This window comes from Phaethon lepturus, unplaced genomic scaffold (assembly GCF_000687285.1).
Source record: "Phaethon lepturus isolate BGI_N335 unplaced genomic scaffold, ASM68728v1 scaffold14225, whole genome shotgun sequence".
NCBI lineage: Eukaryota > Metazoa > Chordata > Aves > Phaethontiformes > Phaethontidae > Phaethon > Phaethon lepturus.
The window spans coordinates 65,691-84,538 of record NW_010540089.1 but is presented as its reverse complement, the minus strand read 5'-3'; the positions used below and the strand labels follow the sequence as shown (position 1 = coordinate 84,538).

The 18,848-nt window shown below is 42.4% G+C and overlaps 1 protein-coding gene across 1 annotated transcript in view; it reads left to right on the top strand.

Annotated features, from left to right (window-relative positions):
- The first annotated feature begins 532 nt into the window (after nt 1-532).
- Nucleotides 533-18,848, top strand: part of LOC104620981 (cytosolic phospholipase A2 epsilon-like) — a 34,556-nt gene continuing 16,240 nt past the window's right edge. Inside the window, exons 1-5 of the mRNA XM_010287349.1 lie at nt 533-559; nt 6,856-6,928; nt 11,861-11,997; nt 12,706-12,837; nt 13,463-13,503. Coding sequence (XP_010285651.1) covers nt 533-559; nt 6,856-6,928; nt 11,861-11,997; nt 12,706-12,837; nt 13,463-13,503 — 410 coding nt within the window. The remainder of the gene's footprint in view (nt 560-6,855; nt 6,929-11,860; nt 11,998-12,705; nt 12,838-13,462; nt 13,504-18,848) is intronic.

Sequence of the window (18,848 nt, the reverse complement as noted above, 5' to 3'; positions counted from 1 at the left end):
GGGTTCCCCCTGCCGCTTACAGCCCCTCCCTTCCCTCTCGTCGCATTTAACATCAAACTGCAAGATTTCTGGGCAGGGATTCACTTCTTTTCTAGATACGCGCTAAAGATCTGGGCGAAGGGTACCGAGCAGGCGGTGCGGTCACGGAGCGCAACAGCGAGGTGCCCCAAGTCGCGTGAGGGCAGCACGGGAGCTGCGGTCCCGCGGCCGGAGCGCTGCGGCGGGGTCGCGTGCCTTGCTGAGCTGCACGCTGCCACGGGAAGGCTGCTACAGGTGTTCGAGTTCTCGGTTTGGGAGGCGGCTGTTGTAGAAAAGAGATGGCTCTTTGTTCTGCTGACTCAGTTCAGGTGCTCTAATAGGCTGGAGGAGGCAGGGAGGGGACTACTTAATGACTGGAAATAATAAAGGGGTGGGGCGGGAGAGCCTTGTCATAAAATCCCTATTTCTCCACCCCTAATCTGCATGAGGAGCTCCTGCCAGCTGTCCGACTTTGTACCTTTTAACATCGGACTCACATGCAACTGGGGCTGCAATGGGGTCAAATTTAAGTTCAAATGAGGTAAGCAAAAGAAGCTGATAGCAAGCATAAAGTGAGTAAAATTGTCTGATATTCCAGTTAAGTTGAGCATAGAGAACAAGCTGTTTGAGGGCTACAGAACAAGCCACAGAAAGTGAGTTTGCTGTTCCTCAGATCTCGTGGTTGCAAGGATGGTTTTCCTAGTCTAGCCTTTTACAGAACCTCGTGGCATGCCTGCATTTTCAAGTTAGGTTTTAGGGCTAGCGATGTTACTTATTGTGCTTTCTTAAAAAAAAAAGGCTTCCTGTCAGGGTAGTAAGAAGCTGGCACAGAATTGTGATGGGTTTGGTGGTCAGTAAGGCACCTAATGAGTGTTGTTAATGAGCATAGCTCTAAGCATGGCTTTGAATGTGAGATGTTTTTAAATGTCAGACTAAAATAAGAGCTTAACACGTAGCTTAGTTTTCTTAACTTTGCCTTATGTTGTTTTTCCTAGACTTTTACGGGCACCTCAGCACCAGCGGTGAGCACGGTAGGTAGTAATTAGCTGGCCCTTCATTAAATGCTGTTCAGTGCTGAATGTAGATCACCAGAAAAAATGTTAGGAATTCAATGGCTCGGGGGAAAACTGTACTGCAAACATTGAAAAGCTGAGCTGCGACTTCAACTCTGTAGATTAAATACTGCCTTGGCTTTCAGTAGATCCTAAATGCTCTGGCCTCCGTTGGTGTCTGATGCTTATGATGCTGTGCGCAGGTGTTGCACTGTATCCAGGCTGGGTACTTCACCTATACTAATTATTTAATTCCTCCCCTTCGTTGTGTTTTGATTTCTTTGGATGAAACACCCACTTGTCGTATATATTCTTCTTCTTCTATAAGACGACTCCACTTAAATGGGTCTTCCAGTTGTTTTCAGTGCTTTATTATTCCTTGTAGTCTCTCTTTGCGCTGTAATGACCTGTTGTAGAGCTTGCAGTTCTCTGTGTAACACGGTCTTTAAAAACACAGCGACAGAACAGGTAAAACTGTGGAATAAATGCGTTGTGTTCAGCCTCTGACAAGCCCAATCTCATCAACCCAGTAGGAGTTGGAGTAGCGCCCAAACTTCTCTGAAAGTGAAAAAAGAGCAACAAGGTGTTTTGTAAAGGCCGAACTGAGGATGAATTCTTTGCGCAGGCAAATGAAAACTCCCTGGGCAATTAGCAGACTTTTATGGTAACAGGTATTAGCATAAAGGAAAATATGTCAGATAAGCTGCTATGAGCCAGCAAAGGGGAACAATGGCAGCGGCAAGAGGATGGGGCTGCCTTCAGACGCTTGCCGTGGGTTTGGGGCTGCCAATATCGGTTGCAGCTCTCTGGGGATCCGTAGTCGGAAAGGTGGGCTCTTGGCCGCAGTAATGCGGGGGGTTCCCAGCCCGGTTTGTTTTGGGCTTTGGTTCCATGTGGGAGATTGCAGCGGTACAGAGATTCTCCCAAATGGTGGTAAATTTGGCCTGCCTCGTGAAGGTTTGCTGTTACTGACAGTGTCTGACACCTGACGGTGTCCGAAAGCCACTTACCTTCTCCGTTCAAAGTGAAATGCTGTGGTAAAGCAAAGACTTTACACCGTTTCTTCAAAAAGCAGCTTTTAAAATGATGTTTAGGCCTCTGCGTATAGTCTCGCAGCCCTGACGAAGTATGCTAGGATAACAATAAAAATTGTCACTTCTAGTCCTGTAAACTCAGCCTGTGTTTAGGGGATCAAGATGTTTTGTTTTTATCCTTAGTGCTTTTCACATTGTTAGTAGGTCTCTAGGTGTGAGACCTGTACAGTTCACTGGCTTTAGATTGTGCCTCTTGTCCTTAGAGCTTTTAAGGTGGCAGAACTGACCTGAATATAGTATATACAATTTAGAGTAGGACCCAGAGCCCTTTCTTTCTGCACTGACTCTTCAAGGTTTACAGAGGCAGAAATCAGGAAGGACCCGAGCTTTTTTTTTTTTTTCTTTCCGTGAAAGTTGGTATTTATGATGATAAACATATAAGCATAGTATCTCTGAGTTGTTTTTTGTTACTCAGTTAAGGAAATAAGTTTTCATTATCGGAGTCGATTTCAGGGCAGTCCATGGGATGTGTGTGATTTAAACTTGAGTGGCCATTTAAATTAAAGGGAATATGTGAAATATTTGGTGAGAAAACGTTGGTATTGCCCTTAAGCCGGCGAGCAAAAAGTAATGCTTTTTAGATTATTCAAATTACCGTATCATATAAAAATAATATAGGCTAGCGTGGTCTTGAGAAAAAGCCATGTTGACCTGTGGAAATGCTTGACTTGGTTTCTCTTCTAAGATTTGGATTTATTCTAACATGCAAGTCCAGCTGTGGAGCTGCAAACAGGAAGAGAAGAAGAATCACACGAAAATGGCAGTCTGAAGCCACGCAAGTTTTACATAGCTCTTGGAAAGAAACAGGTCTTGAGTCACTGCTGCCCCATTTGTTTTTATTCTGGAACAACCCTAGTGACTTCTACTGACTTAACAGTTATGGGATATTTTAAAATGGGTGAAATAAACACAAAACGCGTAGTACAAGGAAAAGTGTTTCTTATGCATTTGACCTTGCCTGAGGTGGCAGACATAGTAACATAATGAAATCCTGCCTGCCCTTGAGGCTTCAAAACTCTTTGAAGTTAAAAGGTGCCACATACCTGACCCAGGTCAGAAGTAAGGCAATGATCTGTGTTTTAAAGTCCTGCCACTCTTTCTGACAGGGCTGAGTGTTTTCTTTGTTGGTCTTCATGGTTTTTAAAGTAAGGGTGAGATTTCTATTCCCTTTTGAAGGGAAAGCTAAGGGAAGAGTGCTTTTCTACGAATAGATCTGACACACTGTTTTACTTTGGTAACTGCTTTTTCTCTTGATGTAACTTGGGAATGTTGTACGTGGTTCACTCTAGTCTTCTCAAGAAAAAAAAAATCTATAAAGACTTTTAGCCTTGGAATTTTACTGAAGTAGAGCAGTTTTAGAGCCCAGTTATGTAACTCTCGTTCATATGGATGAGCACTTACGTATGTGAACGCTCCTATTGACTTCCCTGGGACTGGATATGTAAGGATTGCACAAGTGTGCCACAGGACTTAATTGAACTTTTATCTGACGTAGGATAGTGTGACCAAGTCCTGCGTTTGCAATCTCGTATATTTAAGTAGTTTCAACAGTGATTATTAAAATGCCTGGCTTGTGTTTCCGGTTTATGAGGTAACAATGATGTCTCAGATGAAATAAATACAGAAGTTGAAAGTCGAGGTGTGCGTAATAACTGACCTGGGAGGCTTCTGCCCTCAGAACTTACCCAGCCTGCGATATGGTCATCATCATATTAAAGGGAAAGATGTGGAAGTCATTGCCTATTACTAGCAGATTAAGTTTAAGATACGCCTCTCAATAGTTTTTCTGTGTGACTTTGAGTAAGTTGCTGACAGCTAGACTTGACAAAGTGTTCAGGCACCTAAAAGTTAGGAGCTATAAGGTATAGGAGCTTCCAAGTCTCTAGTACGGGAACGAAATCTACAACCCAGAGTGAGGCACTGGGGATTGATTCTATATGTTTGGAGAGTTAGATACACCAGAATGGGAATTGTAACAGCTGAGCAGGGAACTGGGCTTGTTCAGTCTGGAGAAGAGGAGGCTGAGGGGGAGACCTTATCGCTCCCTAAAACTACCTGAAAGGGAGTTGTGGCGACGAGGGTGTTGGTCTCTTCTCCCAAGTAACTAGCGATAGGATGAGAGGAAATGGCCTCAAGTTGCGCCAGGGGAGGTTTAGATTGGATATTAGGAAAAATTTCCTTACTGACAGAGTGGTCAAGCATTGGAACAGGCTGCCCAGGGAGGTGGTGGAGTCACCATCACTGGAGGTGTTCAAAAAATGTGTGGATGTGGCACTTCAGGACATGGTTTAGGGGGCATGGTGGTGCTGGATTAATGGTTGGACGTGATGATCTTGAAGGTCCTTTCCAACCTTAGTGATTCTGTGATTCTGTGAACTGCATAGGTACATTCAGCTAAGAGGGACAGCTGAGCACAGAAACACCCTTCTTAGATCCTATCTCTGTGTGCCACTTAGGGCTGCAGGGAGATACCACTATCTGCTTGAGATGCACAAAGTGGAGGTCTAGATGCTTGTTTTCAAAGAACTGAGCAAAGGTTACTCCTTTAAAATGGTGTCCAGCCTAGTGGTTATAGCATTTCCCTGGGATGGGGAACTGCTGCTCAGGTTCATTCTTCTGTATTCAAGGGATGCAAGGCCCATCCTTCCTAAGCAAAGATATGCTCCACTTCTTCTGCTGAAACAGCACTGCTGAGGACAAAAACATTTAGGATTTACTGTGTGGGAAAGCAGGGACCAAGTATAAATGTATCAAACATGTAGGTAGATTTGGCACAGATAGACAAGCCTCGGCTGTTGGTCCTTGTGCCTAGGAGTGCTTCTGTGTTTTACCCAGTTCTATTTAATGCCTACAGAAAAATAGTTCTAGCAGTTCCACTATATAATCTGAGCATGATGTCTTTTGGTTCCTTTTGATTAGAGACTGTGATCTTTTTTTATCCCCAGAAGAACTAGTTTTTTTCTTTCAAGTTGTGTCTGTCCAAGTTCTCCTTTGTGTCCATCTTTGGGGTAATGGAGCAGGTAGATGTACGATACAGTCTTTGAGACAGCTGAAATGTCCCACAGCTGATAGTTCAAGTGCTTGCAAACTGTGCACCATAAAAACGTGCCCTCTGGTAGTCTGGACAGGTTAAGATAATGTAGAACAAACCTGCCCATATCAGTGACTGCTCCGACCCTCCTGCTGCTGTCTTCCTGATCTTCAACTCTGCATCTTCAGGCCCCTTGCTGACCCAACGGGGAGTGCAAGAGGATATGCTGGGGATTACCCAGTCTGTTTCTTGGAGGCTCTTCTTCATCTTTGCTGCATTTTTAGAGGTGCTGAGGTTTTTGTTGGTGAGGACAAGGACCCGCTTCATTACATTGTGTTAGCGTCCAATGTCACACCGTGGTCCCAGTTGCTTAACACTTAGTCAAAGCATTGTGAAACACTTCAGGATAAGCCTTGTGCTACAGCTGGAAAGACAAATGGTGTGGTAAAATATATAACATGTATGAAGGAAATAGTAGCAAGGTACATTTTATTAGTTAGCATCAGTACATTGTTTTTACTTGTGCTGCTTATGATTAATACAGGCATTTCAGATGCAAAGTCATAAAACCCATGTGTTTGTGTTAGGACGCTGTATTAACTTTACGAGGGCATCATATGTCTATGAATGCATGAGTGAGAGGGTTTATGAGTAGAGTTAATACATGTTCTTACCAACTGGTATAGATAGAAAGATTAGACAAGGTTTTGGGTACAAGCCATTTGTTTCTGTTCTAAAGCAGAATCAGTAGGCTCAAAGCTAAATACCGGTTTGAAGCAAGTGTTGAGAGAAGTGATATCTGTACATACATTGGTTTTAAAAGGAAAGATGGTACTTATGAAACAGAGGAGATGTTAGTGTGGGAGCGGAGAGAAAGATGTTAAGTAGTTACCTCCAAGGGAAGAAAATGGGGAAAGAGTTAATTTATAGCCTGAGGAATATGAAGATGTATTAGTATGAGCCATGGAAGTTATGAGGTATTATAGAATTAATATCTCTGAGCCCAAGGTGTCTGATCACTAGTGGAGTTGTGAGTTAATTCCCAAGATCGTCACTGGGAAGAGTGTTGTAGCTTTCTGCTGGGGATCCAGCCTGAAGATCAGGGAGGAATCAGAGTCCTGATGAGAAGTGTTCCGTCACTCTCAGCTGCGTTTCTGGCCTTTTGGGCTGTGCACGGGAGCTTGTGCCGGTGCAGGAGCTTTTGCTTGGTGCGTGGTGGTCGCTGAGCTCTGCACAGCCACTGCGACAGCGTTTCGTGTCCCAGGGACGGTCTGTTCCACGGCAGGCGGTGGTGTGTGCGAGGTGAGGACACCCGTGTGTGTGCTGTCGGGGAGGTTTTTGTGATGATAGTGGAGCGGTGTTAGAAAGAAGTGATCTTTACCAAATCAAACCCTCAGCACCTCTTCTCGACTCGTATGTGCTTTTGAAATCTGCTGCTTCTATTTCAGATCTGAAAAGGGTTCTGTGCTACAAAATGGTGTAATTTTTCCAGCTGCTCCCGTTGGTTTAATAAATGTACTGGCTCAACCTTAAAAACCTTGTTTTATCTACGTCCTTAGAAATTTAGCGTCACAGTAGTCTGTGACTATAGACTATAATATTAATCTCAATGTCGTCTTTTTTTCTTTCTTCGTTTTTCTTTTTTTGGATTGTCATGCAGAGACCAGTATCTCCTTTCAACTTGCTCACTGTAAAAATACTAAGAGTGAGGAATGTCCGGAAGGCAGACTTACGTGAGTACTGCTACTATTGTTGGATGTTTCTTATAATTCTTTAATGTAAAGATAATATTTGGTCAATGTTATTGTTCTTAAATTGTGTAGGAATAAAAATATATGTTGCTGCGAGTTTGCAAGAATTATTTTTATTGTGATACTCAAACGTTGCTTTCTGCTTTTAAGTGTAAGGAGGCTAACTCAAGCAGGGTGATGCATTTGATCTCAGGCTTGAGACATACTTCGGTATGAGACACGTTTCCTACTCTTGTGACATCAGACTTAGTTGATGATCAGAGGGCCGCTCTTTAAATGACGAAAATTCTTGTACTTTTGAGTAAGAAACCTGAATATTCCCAACAGAATTTTTTTGGAATGATGAAAGGAGAGGACTGGTGATGCAAATGTAAAATCAGCAGTAGTAGGAAAGCCTGTGAAAATAACAGAAGTACAAGCAAAAACATTCTATTACATCTGCAGAATTTATAAATATGCAGGAAGAGATGACAAAATCCAGTGTGTCTGGGAATTTAACCTAGAGAACAGAACAATTTAAAAGTCAGGAAAAAATAAACAGAGCACTGTTGTGAGAGTTTTAAAAGAGTTGAAGTGAGGAATAACGAGGGGAAGCGAGAAAAGGATATTCAGAATAAAGACTACAAGACAAAAATGTCATAGACAGATCACAGATAGAAGAAATGTCTGTAGCAGGGACAGACAGAGTCCACCAGAATCTAGAGAGTCTGGTGATATCCATCTGTGGAAGCCCTGTAACAATTCACTTTCTCTGCCCCTGCAGACTAGTGGACATCAGCTTGTTGAACCCGTGTGGCAGTAAATCTAAAATGAAAATCCTCAGTGGGAGAATGAGACTTGCAATAGGTAGAAAGAACAGTTTGTTCACTGTCCAGATGTGGCACTGACTCACCCAAGTAGGGGAATGGTTTAATTCTGAATTTTAAAATTTCCAATTCCTTGAGGAGGTTCCTCACAGTTTCTGTTCCACAGAGGTGGGTCCTCAACAGCCCACTCTCCTGGGTGCACTGGGGCTTGTTCAGTTGCCTTTCAAAATGTAATTATGCCACTGAATCACTTTCATGGGGAAATTTGAATGGTGAAATGTCTGTGTAAAGAAGTTGGAAAGGCATGAAAGAAAAAGGCAAAATAAAGACAATGAGAACAAGAAAATTCAAATTGAAATACCACAAGAATAAATTGGGAAGGTGTAAAAGAGAGAGGGGAAAAGTCCACAATATGTTCACCAAAATCTTGCTGAACATCATTCAAATTTAAATTTCTTTTGGCACACTCAGAATTTCATGCAGCACATCATAGCTTCTAAGGAAACCAGCTGTAAATTTTAGTTAATCTAATCTAGTACATATTTTGAGATTTCAACTAATGTAATGGGTCAAAAGTAGTTGGAAAACTCTACCTTCTTATCTGAGGTTGGATTTGGTGGTTTCTGGCAGGAAGAATGTGGTTGGAACACGTGGAAGCTGTGCTTAACAACAGTATTTTTGAATGAATTATTGCTGTCAGGGAACAAATCTCTGCTGCACTCACTTGTGGTATGCTGGGTTACTCCTGCATCTTCTGCAATGTAATACTACCGTACTTATTTATCTTTTTCCTTCTATTTTTCAACTTTAAAAAAATCTACTATGATTTACTCAATGCTTTGTTTACTGCTTATGTCTTAATATTTTTTCCTCTAGAAATGACAGATGATCAAACTGCTTTGTGATATTTACTGTGTCATTTTGAAAAAAGGATTTGACTCATTAGACAAAGTGAGTGTACCTTACAAGATGTAAAGTTCTGGGTTTCTTGAGATTAAAGACCTATTTTAATGTGCAGAAACACACACTTTGTGGGCTTATAGTTGTGTGTACTGACTTTTTATTTAACAAACCCCAGACATTCAAATGCCTAGGTGGTGATTTGCATCAACCAAATATGTGATCTGACCAGGCGGTCACTGCAATTGCATCTGCAAACCATGCACGTGCATTTGTGTACTCCAGCAGGTCCCCTGCTTATGCTTCAATTCATTGTGGCTGTCCTTCTCAGGAATGACTTGTTCACAGTTGCTCCTGACCACAGTGAATCGTACAGTCTTTCTCCATGAAGCCTGTTGGCATATCTGCCACATCATATTGCCTTATTTCCTTGTGTTCTGGTCTCAAGGAGATGACTATCATATCTCTACCCCCTTGAGATGCCCCGAATTCAGAACTCGGGCTTCCCAAGGCTTTGTTTAAAGTGTATCTGGCAGAGAGATTCGAAAACTTTTCAGCAAGAGTGCTTCCTTAGCAGAAAAGTTGTTTTCTGAGGAAACTCAGAAATTATTGTGGAAAAAGATTTTAATTTTTTGTCTGTAGTGGGAAGGATATGTCAGGCAGGCTTCACATTTTCTGAGGCATTAAAGGGTATTTGAGAATCCAAACATTCCAGTTAGTTTTCCTTGAAACCTCGGTATTTTCAACTGTCAGAATTATCCCTTTTCTACCTGTTTGTAATGGTAACAGTATGCTTTTTGTTACAATTCCGAGCTAACATTTATTTCTGCCACTTTAGCTTTCCTGTTTTTCTGATTAAACCTTGGTGTTTCCCATTTCAATAGTATTTTTCTTCTTGTTAGTGAACAATTTCTGCTTAATTTATTGAAGTGAATCTTTCTTCATGGTCTTTGATTCTCACATTCCTATTTATCAGTGAAAAATAAATATGCTTTAAAAGTCTTTCTCCCTACTGTTGTCCCAGAGCAGGATAATTTTAATAGATTTCGGTGTAGGCCTGGAAGTCTAGATCGTGTTTTGGACCCTGACATTGACTGCTATATGGGATCTTGGGGAAAATCATTCAGGTTTTCTCAATGTACTCATTTGCTTAATCCTTACATTGCCACTGTGAAGTAATTCATCAGTGTGTCTCAAGCTCTTTTAAAATGGAAGCTCTAGCATTAATCACCATTAACCATTTACATTTTTATCTGCCTACACTTGTGCCTCTGCTGAAAGTCTGATTGGTCATGCTCTTCTGATCAGGTTTGGCTAAGGGAACTTTCTGGGAATGCTTTCCTTCCCACAGTTATTATCAAGGTTTTGCTGATAGTGATAACATGGTTGACTAAAAGCACAGCTTGGAAGAAATACTGTTGGTAGAAAAATCTAAGTCTGTAGTTGTTACTGAGAGATAAAGAGGAAATACAGGAAGAAAATTATACTTAATGTGATGTAATAACATTGTTACAGGTTTTGAGCATGATGCAGGGATTGACTATGGGTTCAATTATTTGACCTCTTCTGACTCACAAGGTTGCTGTAAGAACCAGATGAGTGGTTGAACATTGCTAATGTGAAATAGGGAGAATATGTATTGCATTATAGGTGTAAGAGAAAGGCCATTGGTGCCTGCGTCAAGCCTTCTGCAAGTCTCACTCCCTGGCAGCGCTCCCCCCAAACATATGGGGTCAGAATATGGAAGGAGCTGATGCCTTTGGTGGCACTTACGGCTTCCTTCCCCAGACTTGAGCAAGGGTAAGATTTTTCCAGTCTGCAGATAGAGGGGTAGGAGAGAATAGGATGAATTGTAACTTAATCCTCGTGCTGAGATTGATTTTGTTTTCCAAAAGGCTTGCTGAGAAAGACAGAACTTCTAAAAATGTACTCAAATATAAGAATCACAGAATAGTTTGGGCTGGAAGGGACCTTTAAAGGTCATCTAGTCCAACCCCCCTGCAATGAGCAGGGACATCTTCAAATGGATCACATTGCTCAGAGCCCCGACCAACCTGACCTGGAATGTTTCCAGGGATGGGGCATCTACCACCTCTCTGGGCAACCTGTGCCAGTGTTTCTCCACCCCTGTTGTGAAAATTTTCCTCCTTATATCTAGTCTAAATCTGCCCTCTTTGAGTTTAAAACCATTACCCCTTGCCCTATCGCAACAGACCCTGCTAAAAAGTTTGTCCCCATCTTTCTTACAAGCCCCCGTTAAGTACTGAACAAGCCACAATAAGGTGTACCCAGAGCCTTCTCTTCTCCAGGCTGAACAACCCCAACTCTCTCAGCCTGTCCTCCTAGGAGAGGTGCTCCATCCCTCTGATCATTTTTGTGGGCCTCCTCTGTACCTGCTCCAACAGGTCCATCCATGTCTTTCCTGTGCTGAGGGCTCCAGACCTGGACGCAGGACTCCAGGTGGGGTCTCCCCAGAGCAGAGTAGAGGGACAGAATCACCTCTCTGGACCTGCTGGCCACGCTGCTTTTGATTGCAGCCCAGGATGTGGTTGGCCTTCTGGGCTGCAGAAGCCCAGAATGTGGGCTTGAATATGAAGTTGACACATTCTGATTAGTCATAAGGAAATAAAATTTTTGAGCTTTGGTGGAGGAACACTTCACTTTTTGGAAAAAAAAAAATCTGTCGCCCTTCATTTAAGTCAGCACTTTGACAAAGGCTTTCAATTAGTTAAGGCACCAAATCTGGGGAGGAAATGCTAGAAAACAAGTCTCTCTGCAGTCCAGATGGAAGGTTGTGGGGTGTGTTGCCTGAGCAACAGAGAAACCATCCTAGAGCTGGTGTGAGTGCATGTGGCAGAGGGCATATACTGGTAGATGTTCTTGTGTTTTGGCAACGTTACTCTGCCCCAGTTATTTTGGACAGCGATGAATATAAATCTAAATGCAACATGGGTAGTTGCGCTCGTACTGCATGTGGAGTACAGTGCTATTTCAAATAAAACTTTGTGTTGGGAACGAGCATGACAAATGTGTGAGGGTGTTTCTGTTTTCCCATGAGTGTTTCATTGTATTATTTACTCCTTACCCTGTACTTTTTAGGAAGAAATGCCCTACCGTGTTATCTTTGTCTTACCAGGATTCAATGTGCACAATGCAGTAATTAATTCTCTGGATACATTAACACTCTGCTCATCTTCTCGTTATACAGTCACCCTTTCAGATTGCTATGTGACACTGTGGCTGCCTACTGCCTCAACTGAGAAGGTTCGGACCAGAACCATTAGGAACAGCAAAAACCCCGTCTGGAATGAAGCTTTCTGCTATAAGATCGACCGCCGGGTCAAGGTAGTGAAAACAAATGGTTTTCACCGTTCTGCTATCTGCAGATAGTCAGTAGATCATACAAAGCTACAATAAACCAACAAGTATTCAGCCAGTTTTTGAACACTGGAGGTGTTAAAGATTCCTCAGGAAAAAACTGCTGTCCCTTACATCTCCTTGCAATTGTTCTGTTCCAGCTATTTGTTACTTAAACATCTACTATACTGAAGCAGTGAGAAGCAATTAAATGCTCTGCAGAATATGATCTTACTATCCTATTCCCAGTCTTGACATATACAAGTGAAACCCAAGATAAAGATCACAGGAAAATAACAGCAAGATCAGTTAGTTCTAGTTATGATGGAAAGGAAAGGAAATCCTTTAAATGTTCTTTGTGTACCTGTCTCATACACTTAGAGCCAAAGACCATAAAACAAATGTAGAATCATTTAATACAGTTATTTATCACAAATTCATGAATGTTCTGTATGATCTCCTGTCTTGTTTAATTTCCTCAGGCAGACAAGCCTGCTTCTTTGTGTATGTACAGTTATTAATGCAAAGCACAATACTCCCAAATCTATTTTGCTTTTCTGTTTCTTTTTCTCCTTCTTCCTTCTTCCCCTAAAACTGGAGGAGGGAGGAGTAAAAATCTAGTCTTGAGATTTTCCTGCCTTATGGAGCTCTTACATATAGAAAGATGTCCATGATATTCTTAACCTCCTTTTGCAGAATGTGCTGGAACTAAAGGTCTGCGATGAAGACACGATCACCAGGGATGACGAACTCTGCACAGTTCTCTTTGACATAGATAAACTCACTGTAGGACGTACTGTTCGAGTGAAGTTTCAGCTGAATCCACAGGTGAGCAATGGAATCAGTGAGAACAAAAGCAAATTCTTTCCTTCTACCTAAATATATCCTTTCACAATCTTTCATTATAGGAAAAATCTACTTAAACTGTATTTTGCCGCTACTGTAAGAAAGACTTAAAATCCCTATATGAGTGCTCCATGTTAGTTTTTGTTAAGAACAAATCTCTATGCTAAAAATGTGGGATGGACCCAGCTAGAACTAAGTACCTGATGCCTTCATTCTGAATATTTCTGGCATGTTTGATTGCTCTCGGTATGAGGTCTGAATTTTCAGCCACTTTAAACTGTAGTAATATTAAAGAAGCTGGTTCTTTTTGTGTTGGGAATTAAAATCTGAAAAATGTCTGGTTTAGCAGAATAGCAGTTCCTATGTCTGCATGCTCATATGGCATTTAGATTTCAAAAAATTAGTTTTAGCAACTGTTCTTTCAGTATCTTAAAATTTAATATCTTCAGCTGGCACCACAATTTCTTTTGCAAATTTCTCTTATGTTCTGGGAATTTTCCCAAGTGCTATTCTAAATATATATTTTACAAATTATATGTAACTAGTGTGAGGAAAGCTATGAAGAAAAATAGGTATTATACCTTCCTTTTTTTTCCCCTTCCTTCAGGCACGTGAGGAGCTGGAGGTGGAGTTCACATTGCAGAACACGTGAGTAGAGTCCTAAATTCTATATAAACTGTTATATTCTGTATAAAAATACACTGGAAAGGTGGTTCATCTGTGACATGCTCCTTAAACCTACAGACTCTGAAAGCAGTATCTAGGTATTTTCGTTCAAGTCTAGTAAACTGGAATTTCAGAACACACGTCTTTAGATTTTAAATATCCTAAAATATATTTTTTGCCTTGTTTGTCTGGGCACCAACTTCCTCCTGTTCTCTTTGTGTCACTGAAACACAAGGAAGTATGAGGGCAATTAAAATATTCAGGAGTTTTTTACCCTTAGAAGGAGTGCCAAGCCTAAATGTCTTGCGTCCCCCTGTCTTGGGAATCTGGATTTTCAAACCAGAATTTTATAATGCTCTCCTGTAAGTTGATCTATTCAGCTCATCTGGCTGTGCCTGGGGAGCTTTGGTAGACTTGAATATCAGTTCCATCAGGGAGAACTAAATATTCTGCATAAAGAAAGGAGCAAGGATCACTGTGGGAGGCTGAGAACTGAGGAACTAGGAAAACTGGAGAAGCAGCACTAGCTTTACTTGGTAGGCTTGAAAGCTGTTGGTGGAGTTTGACTGTTTAGGGGACGTGTTTGCTTCAGGTAATTGATTCATGCTGTGGAGAAATCTGTCGCTCTAACTGGAGAAGGAGTCTGGTGCAGGATCACAGGTATTCTAGTCTGTCTCCGTAATAGGCTTTATGACTGTGATGAATTTACTTGAAAGGATTTCTGTCACCAATTTGATCCACGTTAGTGGACTGGAAGTATTGTTAAATCAACCTTGGAGAAGGGATGGTACTGCTGGGACCTTCTCAAGGCATTTGAGGCACTTCAGGAGGCCTAGCAGGAGAGTACGTTCGTGGAGACTTTGAATAATGTGTTTATTCCTGACAGAAAGGGGGAATTGGGACTGGCTGGAGAAAGGGCAGTAGCTCAGTGTTATGAATGAAGAAGGAAAGATCTCCCAGTGCTCACAAAGGAAAAAGTCATCGGAGATAAAGCAGTCCCAGAATCTTCTATTACAACTCATGGAAACTCACCAGGGTGGATGGTTTGTTGTTTACTGTGCACCAAAACTGGCAGAAGGCCCAGCAACAGCAAGACAAAAGGTGCCTATCACAGCTTAGGAGTGTCACGGCATCAGTAATGGCAATGGGAAAGGGAGCTCCATTAGATGACCCAAATGGCCTGTCTAGGGTCTTCCTTCCTCTGCACATTAGAGGGTGGCTTATGGGGTCGATACATAGAATCATACTCTTGACAATGCTGTCTTTTGATGAGAGAAGTCCAGGTAGGTTGTGTCTGGCTTGGATGTTGTGCATGAGTGGGTTTGCATATGGGGACGGAAGCTGGAATTCCTCTCAGAGCATGTGCATACCGGCTCTGTGTCAAACTCTTCTCTTGGACCTTGCAGCCAATTGCCTTTTCCTGGAGACACATTCAATAGATAAAGTTGGAAATTTAACAATTTCTGCAGGTGTTGTCTGAGTGAGAATTCTACTGGTTGGAAGATGATGGCTGGGACTGTACAAATAAAAAGGACCCTTGGAAGTCCCAAGGAAGAGGTTTTAAAAAGAATCACAGCCATGGCTCAGTTGCTGCAGCAAGAACACGTCTGATCCACTTTTTTTGTTCATAGTGTAGTCCTTGGGTGACCAATGTAACAGTTGTGTCCTGAAGAAGTCCACACACAAAGGGAAGAAATTGCTGCATCGTAAGTCAGGCAATGTCCCTGTGAGGTCCCAGCAGGACTGAGAAAAGGGAAGATGCTTCTCTGGGGAAATGGGCTTCTTGTCGGACGGTGGATAAACATTTCCCCTACTATCCCTCGTTTGCATTTCTTGCATATGCGTGGCAGTAAATGCTGTTCCGCCCATCAGCTGAGTCTGGAATAAAGGTGTAAGCACATCTGAATTGATTAAATATTGTGATCTTGATAGGATATTGAGAGGAGGGTTTTCCCCCTCAGCATAGAAAAGTGTGATATCAGGAGTAGTTAGTGGAGTGAAAGGGTTCGTGCACTAGAATTGGAAAGAATGAATCATGTTACCTGTGATAAGCTGAAGAGCCCTGAAAAGGTCTGAAATATTGAAGTAGCTGAGATAGGTCACCAGAAAGCTATGGACCAAACTGACCTCACCTGTGTTGAACAAACTCAGCAGGCTTTGGCAAGGGTTTTTGTCATTGCTGAATGGGAGAAGTGTTGAGAGATTGGAGATAATTTTCAGAGGGGGAGAGCCAACCACAGTACTAACAAGAAGTACAGCTAACCATGCGGGACGGTTTCTACAAATCTGGTATTGTGATGGGAACAATGAGAACATACTTTTTTGGGGGTAAATACGACAGTTTATCTCTGAAATCAATAATTATTCCCACCAGCACGTTTTGTCTGATGCTATTTATCTGAAGTAGTTTTTCACTCCTTCCCCGTCTTCATTCCAGACTTCACCAATTGCAAGATTTACTATATTAGCCTGTTCTTTCTTTCCAGCCTTTCAGATGAATAATATCATACATGAAGTGTAACCCCAGGCCAAGAAAGTTTCCTGGGTGGCACCTACAATAGTGGCTTTGTCACTCCCGTTTCTGTTTGCCTATTGATCTCACTGCAAAAATTGTGGTTTGTGTTACTTTTTCCAAAGAACATTGTAAACATTCCCACACGATAAGCTGGCGGGCTGTATGAAATTTGTTCCCGCGTTCATTCCCGTTATGTTTTCTTTAAAACGGAAGAAAACCTTCATTTTGGTAGCTCGGTTTCCACAACTGCAAGACAAATTACCCTCTCTAGTTTTGCCTCGCTCTTAAGGCCACTCCTGCAGTACCTGCAAATGCTCGCGCCTCTGCTGCCGCTACCCACGGCAGGCACTGAGAGCCAGAGGCTTGATCCTAACGACACAGAGAGGAAGGCATGCTCCTTCCTCCCAGTGCCTTGTCACCAGCAACTGAGCCAAGGGATTGCAAACGCCTGCCCAGTGTTTTACGGGCCCATAGCACGAGCCCAGCTGGCGTGAGAGCTGCTGCCCTCGAGCAGCAGTGACAGAACAGGTAAGGTCGTTGTACACAGGTTGCCGACTTGCGTACTTCAGTGCTTTTTGCGTTATTTTCCGGCGATTGTCAATGGTAACGTGGGCTTTTCTCCCTTGTGTTGTCCCCTGGCAAGGGTCCAGCATCAGCAAGAGCCTCTACGAGTCGCTACGGGGACGGGGTCCCGCTGGACTAGATGGCTTCGCTCCCTCAACATCCCCCTCCCCTCTGACTTCTACTGAAGCCCACGCCTGGTACTGAGGGGCCCCAAAGAGACTTCTGATGAACTAAAAGGTACTTCGAATTTCCAAGGAGAGGTGTGAGGGCCCCAGGGTATTTGCTGCGTTTGCTGATCTTCTTTTTGGCATGTTGCTGTCTTTCAGATGTCCCAAGTTGAGGAGGTGCATCTCAGACAACTCTTAGAAGAATGAAGGACCACTCTTACACAACCGTTCATCTCCACTCCCCCACGCTTTTCTTTTTTTTTTCAAATGTGAAAGACGATGTTTAAAACAAAGCTCGCTTAACATGTAAATAGGTGTAAAAGAAGTTGTATAAAAGATAAATATTAATTATTGAAATATGGCAAAAGCATGATTTTTAGAAAATAAAAGTCTTTTTTTCTTTCTGTAGTTCTGCTGTGTTATTTTGAGAAATTTCCCCCATGTGTGGGGGACCAGCAGATCATGCTAGCCATTTGGTTTGAGCGCTGCTGAGGAAACTCTGAGTAGGCTGGGTCTCCATCAGGGGCCAAATGCAGTCTTTGTATTTATGGCACGAAGTCACAGGGCCTCAAGGAGCGCATAAGGCACAAGTTTGAAGTAAAGGAAAATGACAACCAAAGAATCCTGGAGGCAAATACAGTTTTCTTATTGAAATAGTACCATCCCCTGTGCTTATCTCGGGTTGTCAGAAAGCTCAGAAAAGCAGCCCGCGCTATGCGGAAGCTGTGAAAAGAAGGGGAAGCTGGATCTGACTTGAAAGAATTAAAATTTTGTACATAGGTATCAAAAAACCCATTTTTTTTTGGTTTTTTGTTTTTTTTTTTGTGAAAAAGAGCACAGTTGCCTGCTCTAAATGTGAACTGTAATACAGGAATCTGTGTGACTGTAAGCTCCCATATAATACTGATTGTTTTGTTATAACCCAGGCATGATCTAAAAAGGAGAAGGCAGGTTGATGTGTACCAGGTGTTGGGAAGTGGTCCCCAGGCTCACAGAGTCCACTGCAGTGTTAGGCACCCCTTCCATAGGTATTTAGTGGGGAAGGATGCCCAGGGTCTCTGTCCCCGGCTTCTCCTGCTGCAGGCTACAGCATGCTCCCAGATCTCATAGTAAAACTGAAGTCTGCATTAGAAAAAGCCGTAAATCACAAACTGTGACGCAGGAGAGGACGGGAGTGTTAATATGTGTAATGAGGGCTGTCTAACAGCAGGTTGGTTGTTAGGGAAGTTACCAGCTAGTCCTGAGACGGGGATGTTATTCAGTGCTCCAAAGCAAGGCAAAATATTCAAAGGTCCCTGCCAACCTGTAAGTAATAGTAGTAAGAGTAATAGTAAGAGCTCTTCTGCACCCAGATCAGCTGTGTTTCTAGCCACAGCTGATCTCCAAAGCTTCAGAGAAAGGTGAGTGCCTTTGCTCTTCTTAAAACAAGTGTATAGATCACCAGGTCAAAAAAAAAAATTAAAAATTGTAAAAGATCTGTCATGCTGTGACCAGCAGAAGCCTTGAAACTCAGGAGATAAGTTGGAAGTGCAGTGTGGAGAGTAACCAGCAAGTGACAGAAGCTGGGCTTCCTTACAGCAGTGACCACAAAGGTGACACCCCAAGAGGGACATCTTGGCCACTGGTGCTTAATGCCTGTGTTGTCCTGGTTCTTCCCGGGAACCTTCCAAGCCATTCTGTCCAACAATGCAGGTCCTTCTACCCTGTTTGAAGGCCATGCCTTCACTCCTAACTATCAATCTGACTTTATACTTTGCTGACACCAATATCTCAAAGAATACTACACTCTACTGGATTATTTACCTCCATAAAAATACGTCTTCTCCTGTTTCTGTCTTATCCAGAATAACATCTTATAAAGAATAACATCTTCTCCTGTCTCCTCCTTCATTTCACCAGGCTATTCAGACTGAAATCTTTTAATATCCACCATGCTGTTTCTCTGCTTTCCTTAATTTTTTAAAAATTAAGTTTTTGAGGGTAGTGACGCCATATGTCATGTAATGTTACAACTATTTGAGTACAAAATTGTAATTAAGTGCAAAAGTTCGGGTCTGAAACAAAACAAAAATGGACTACCT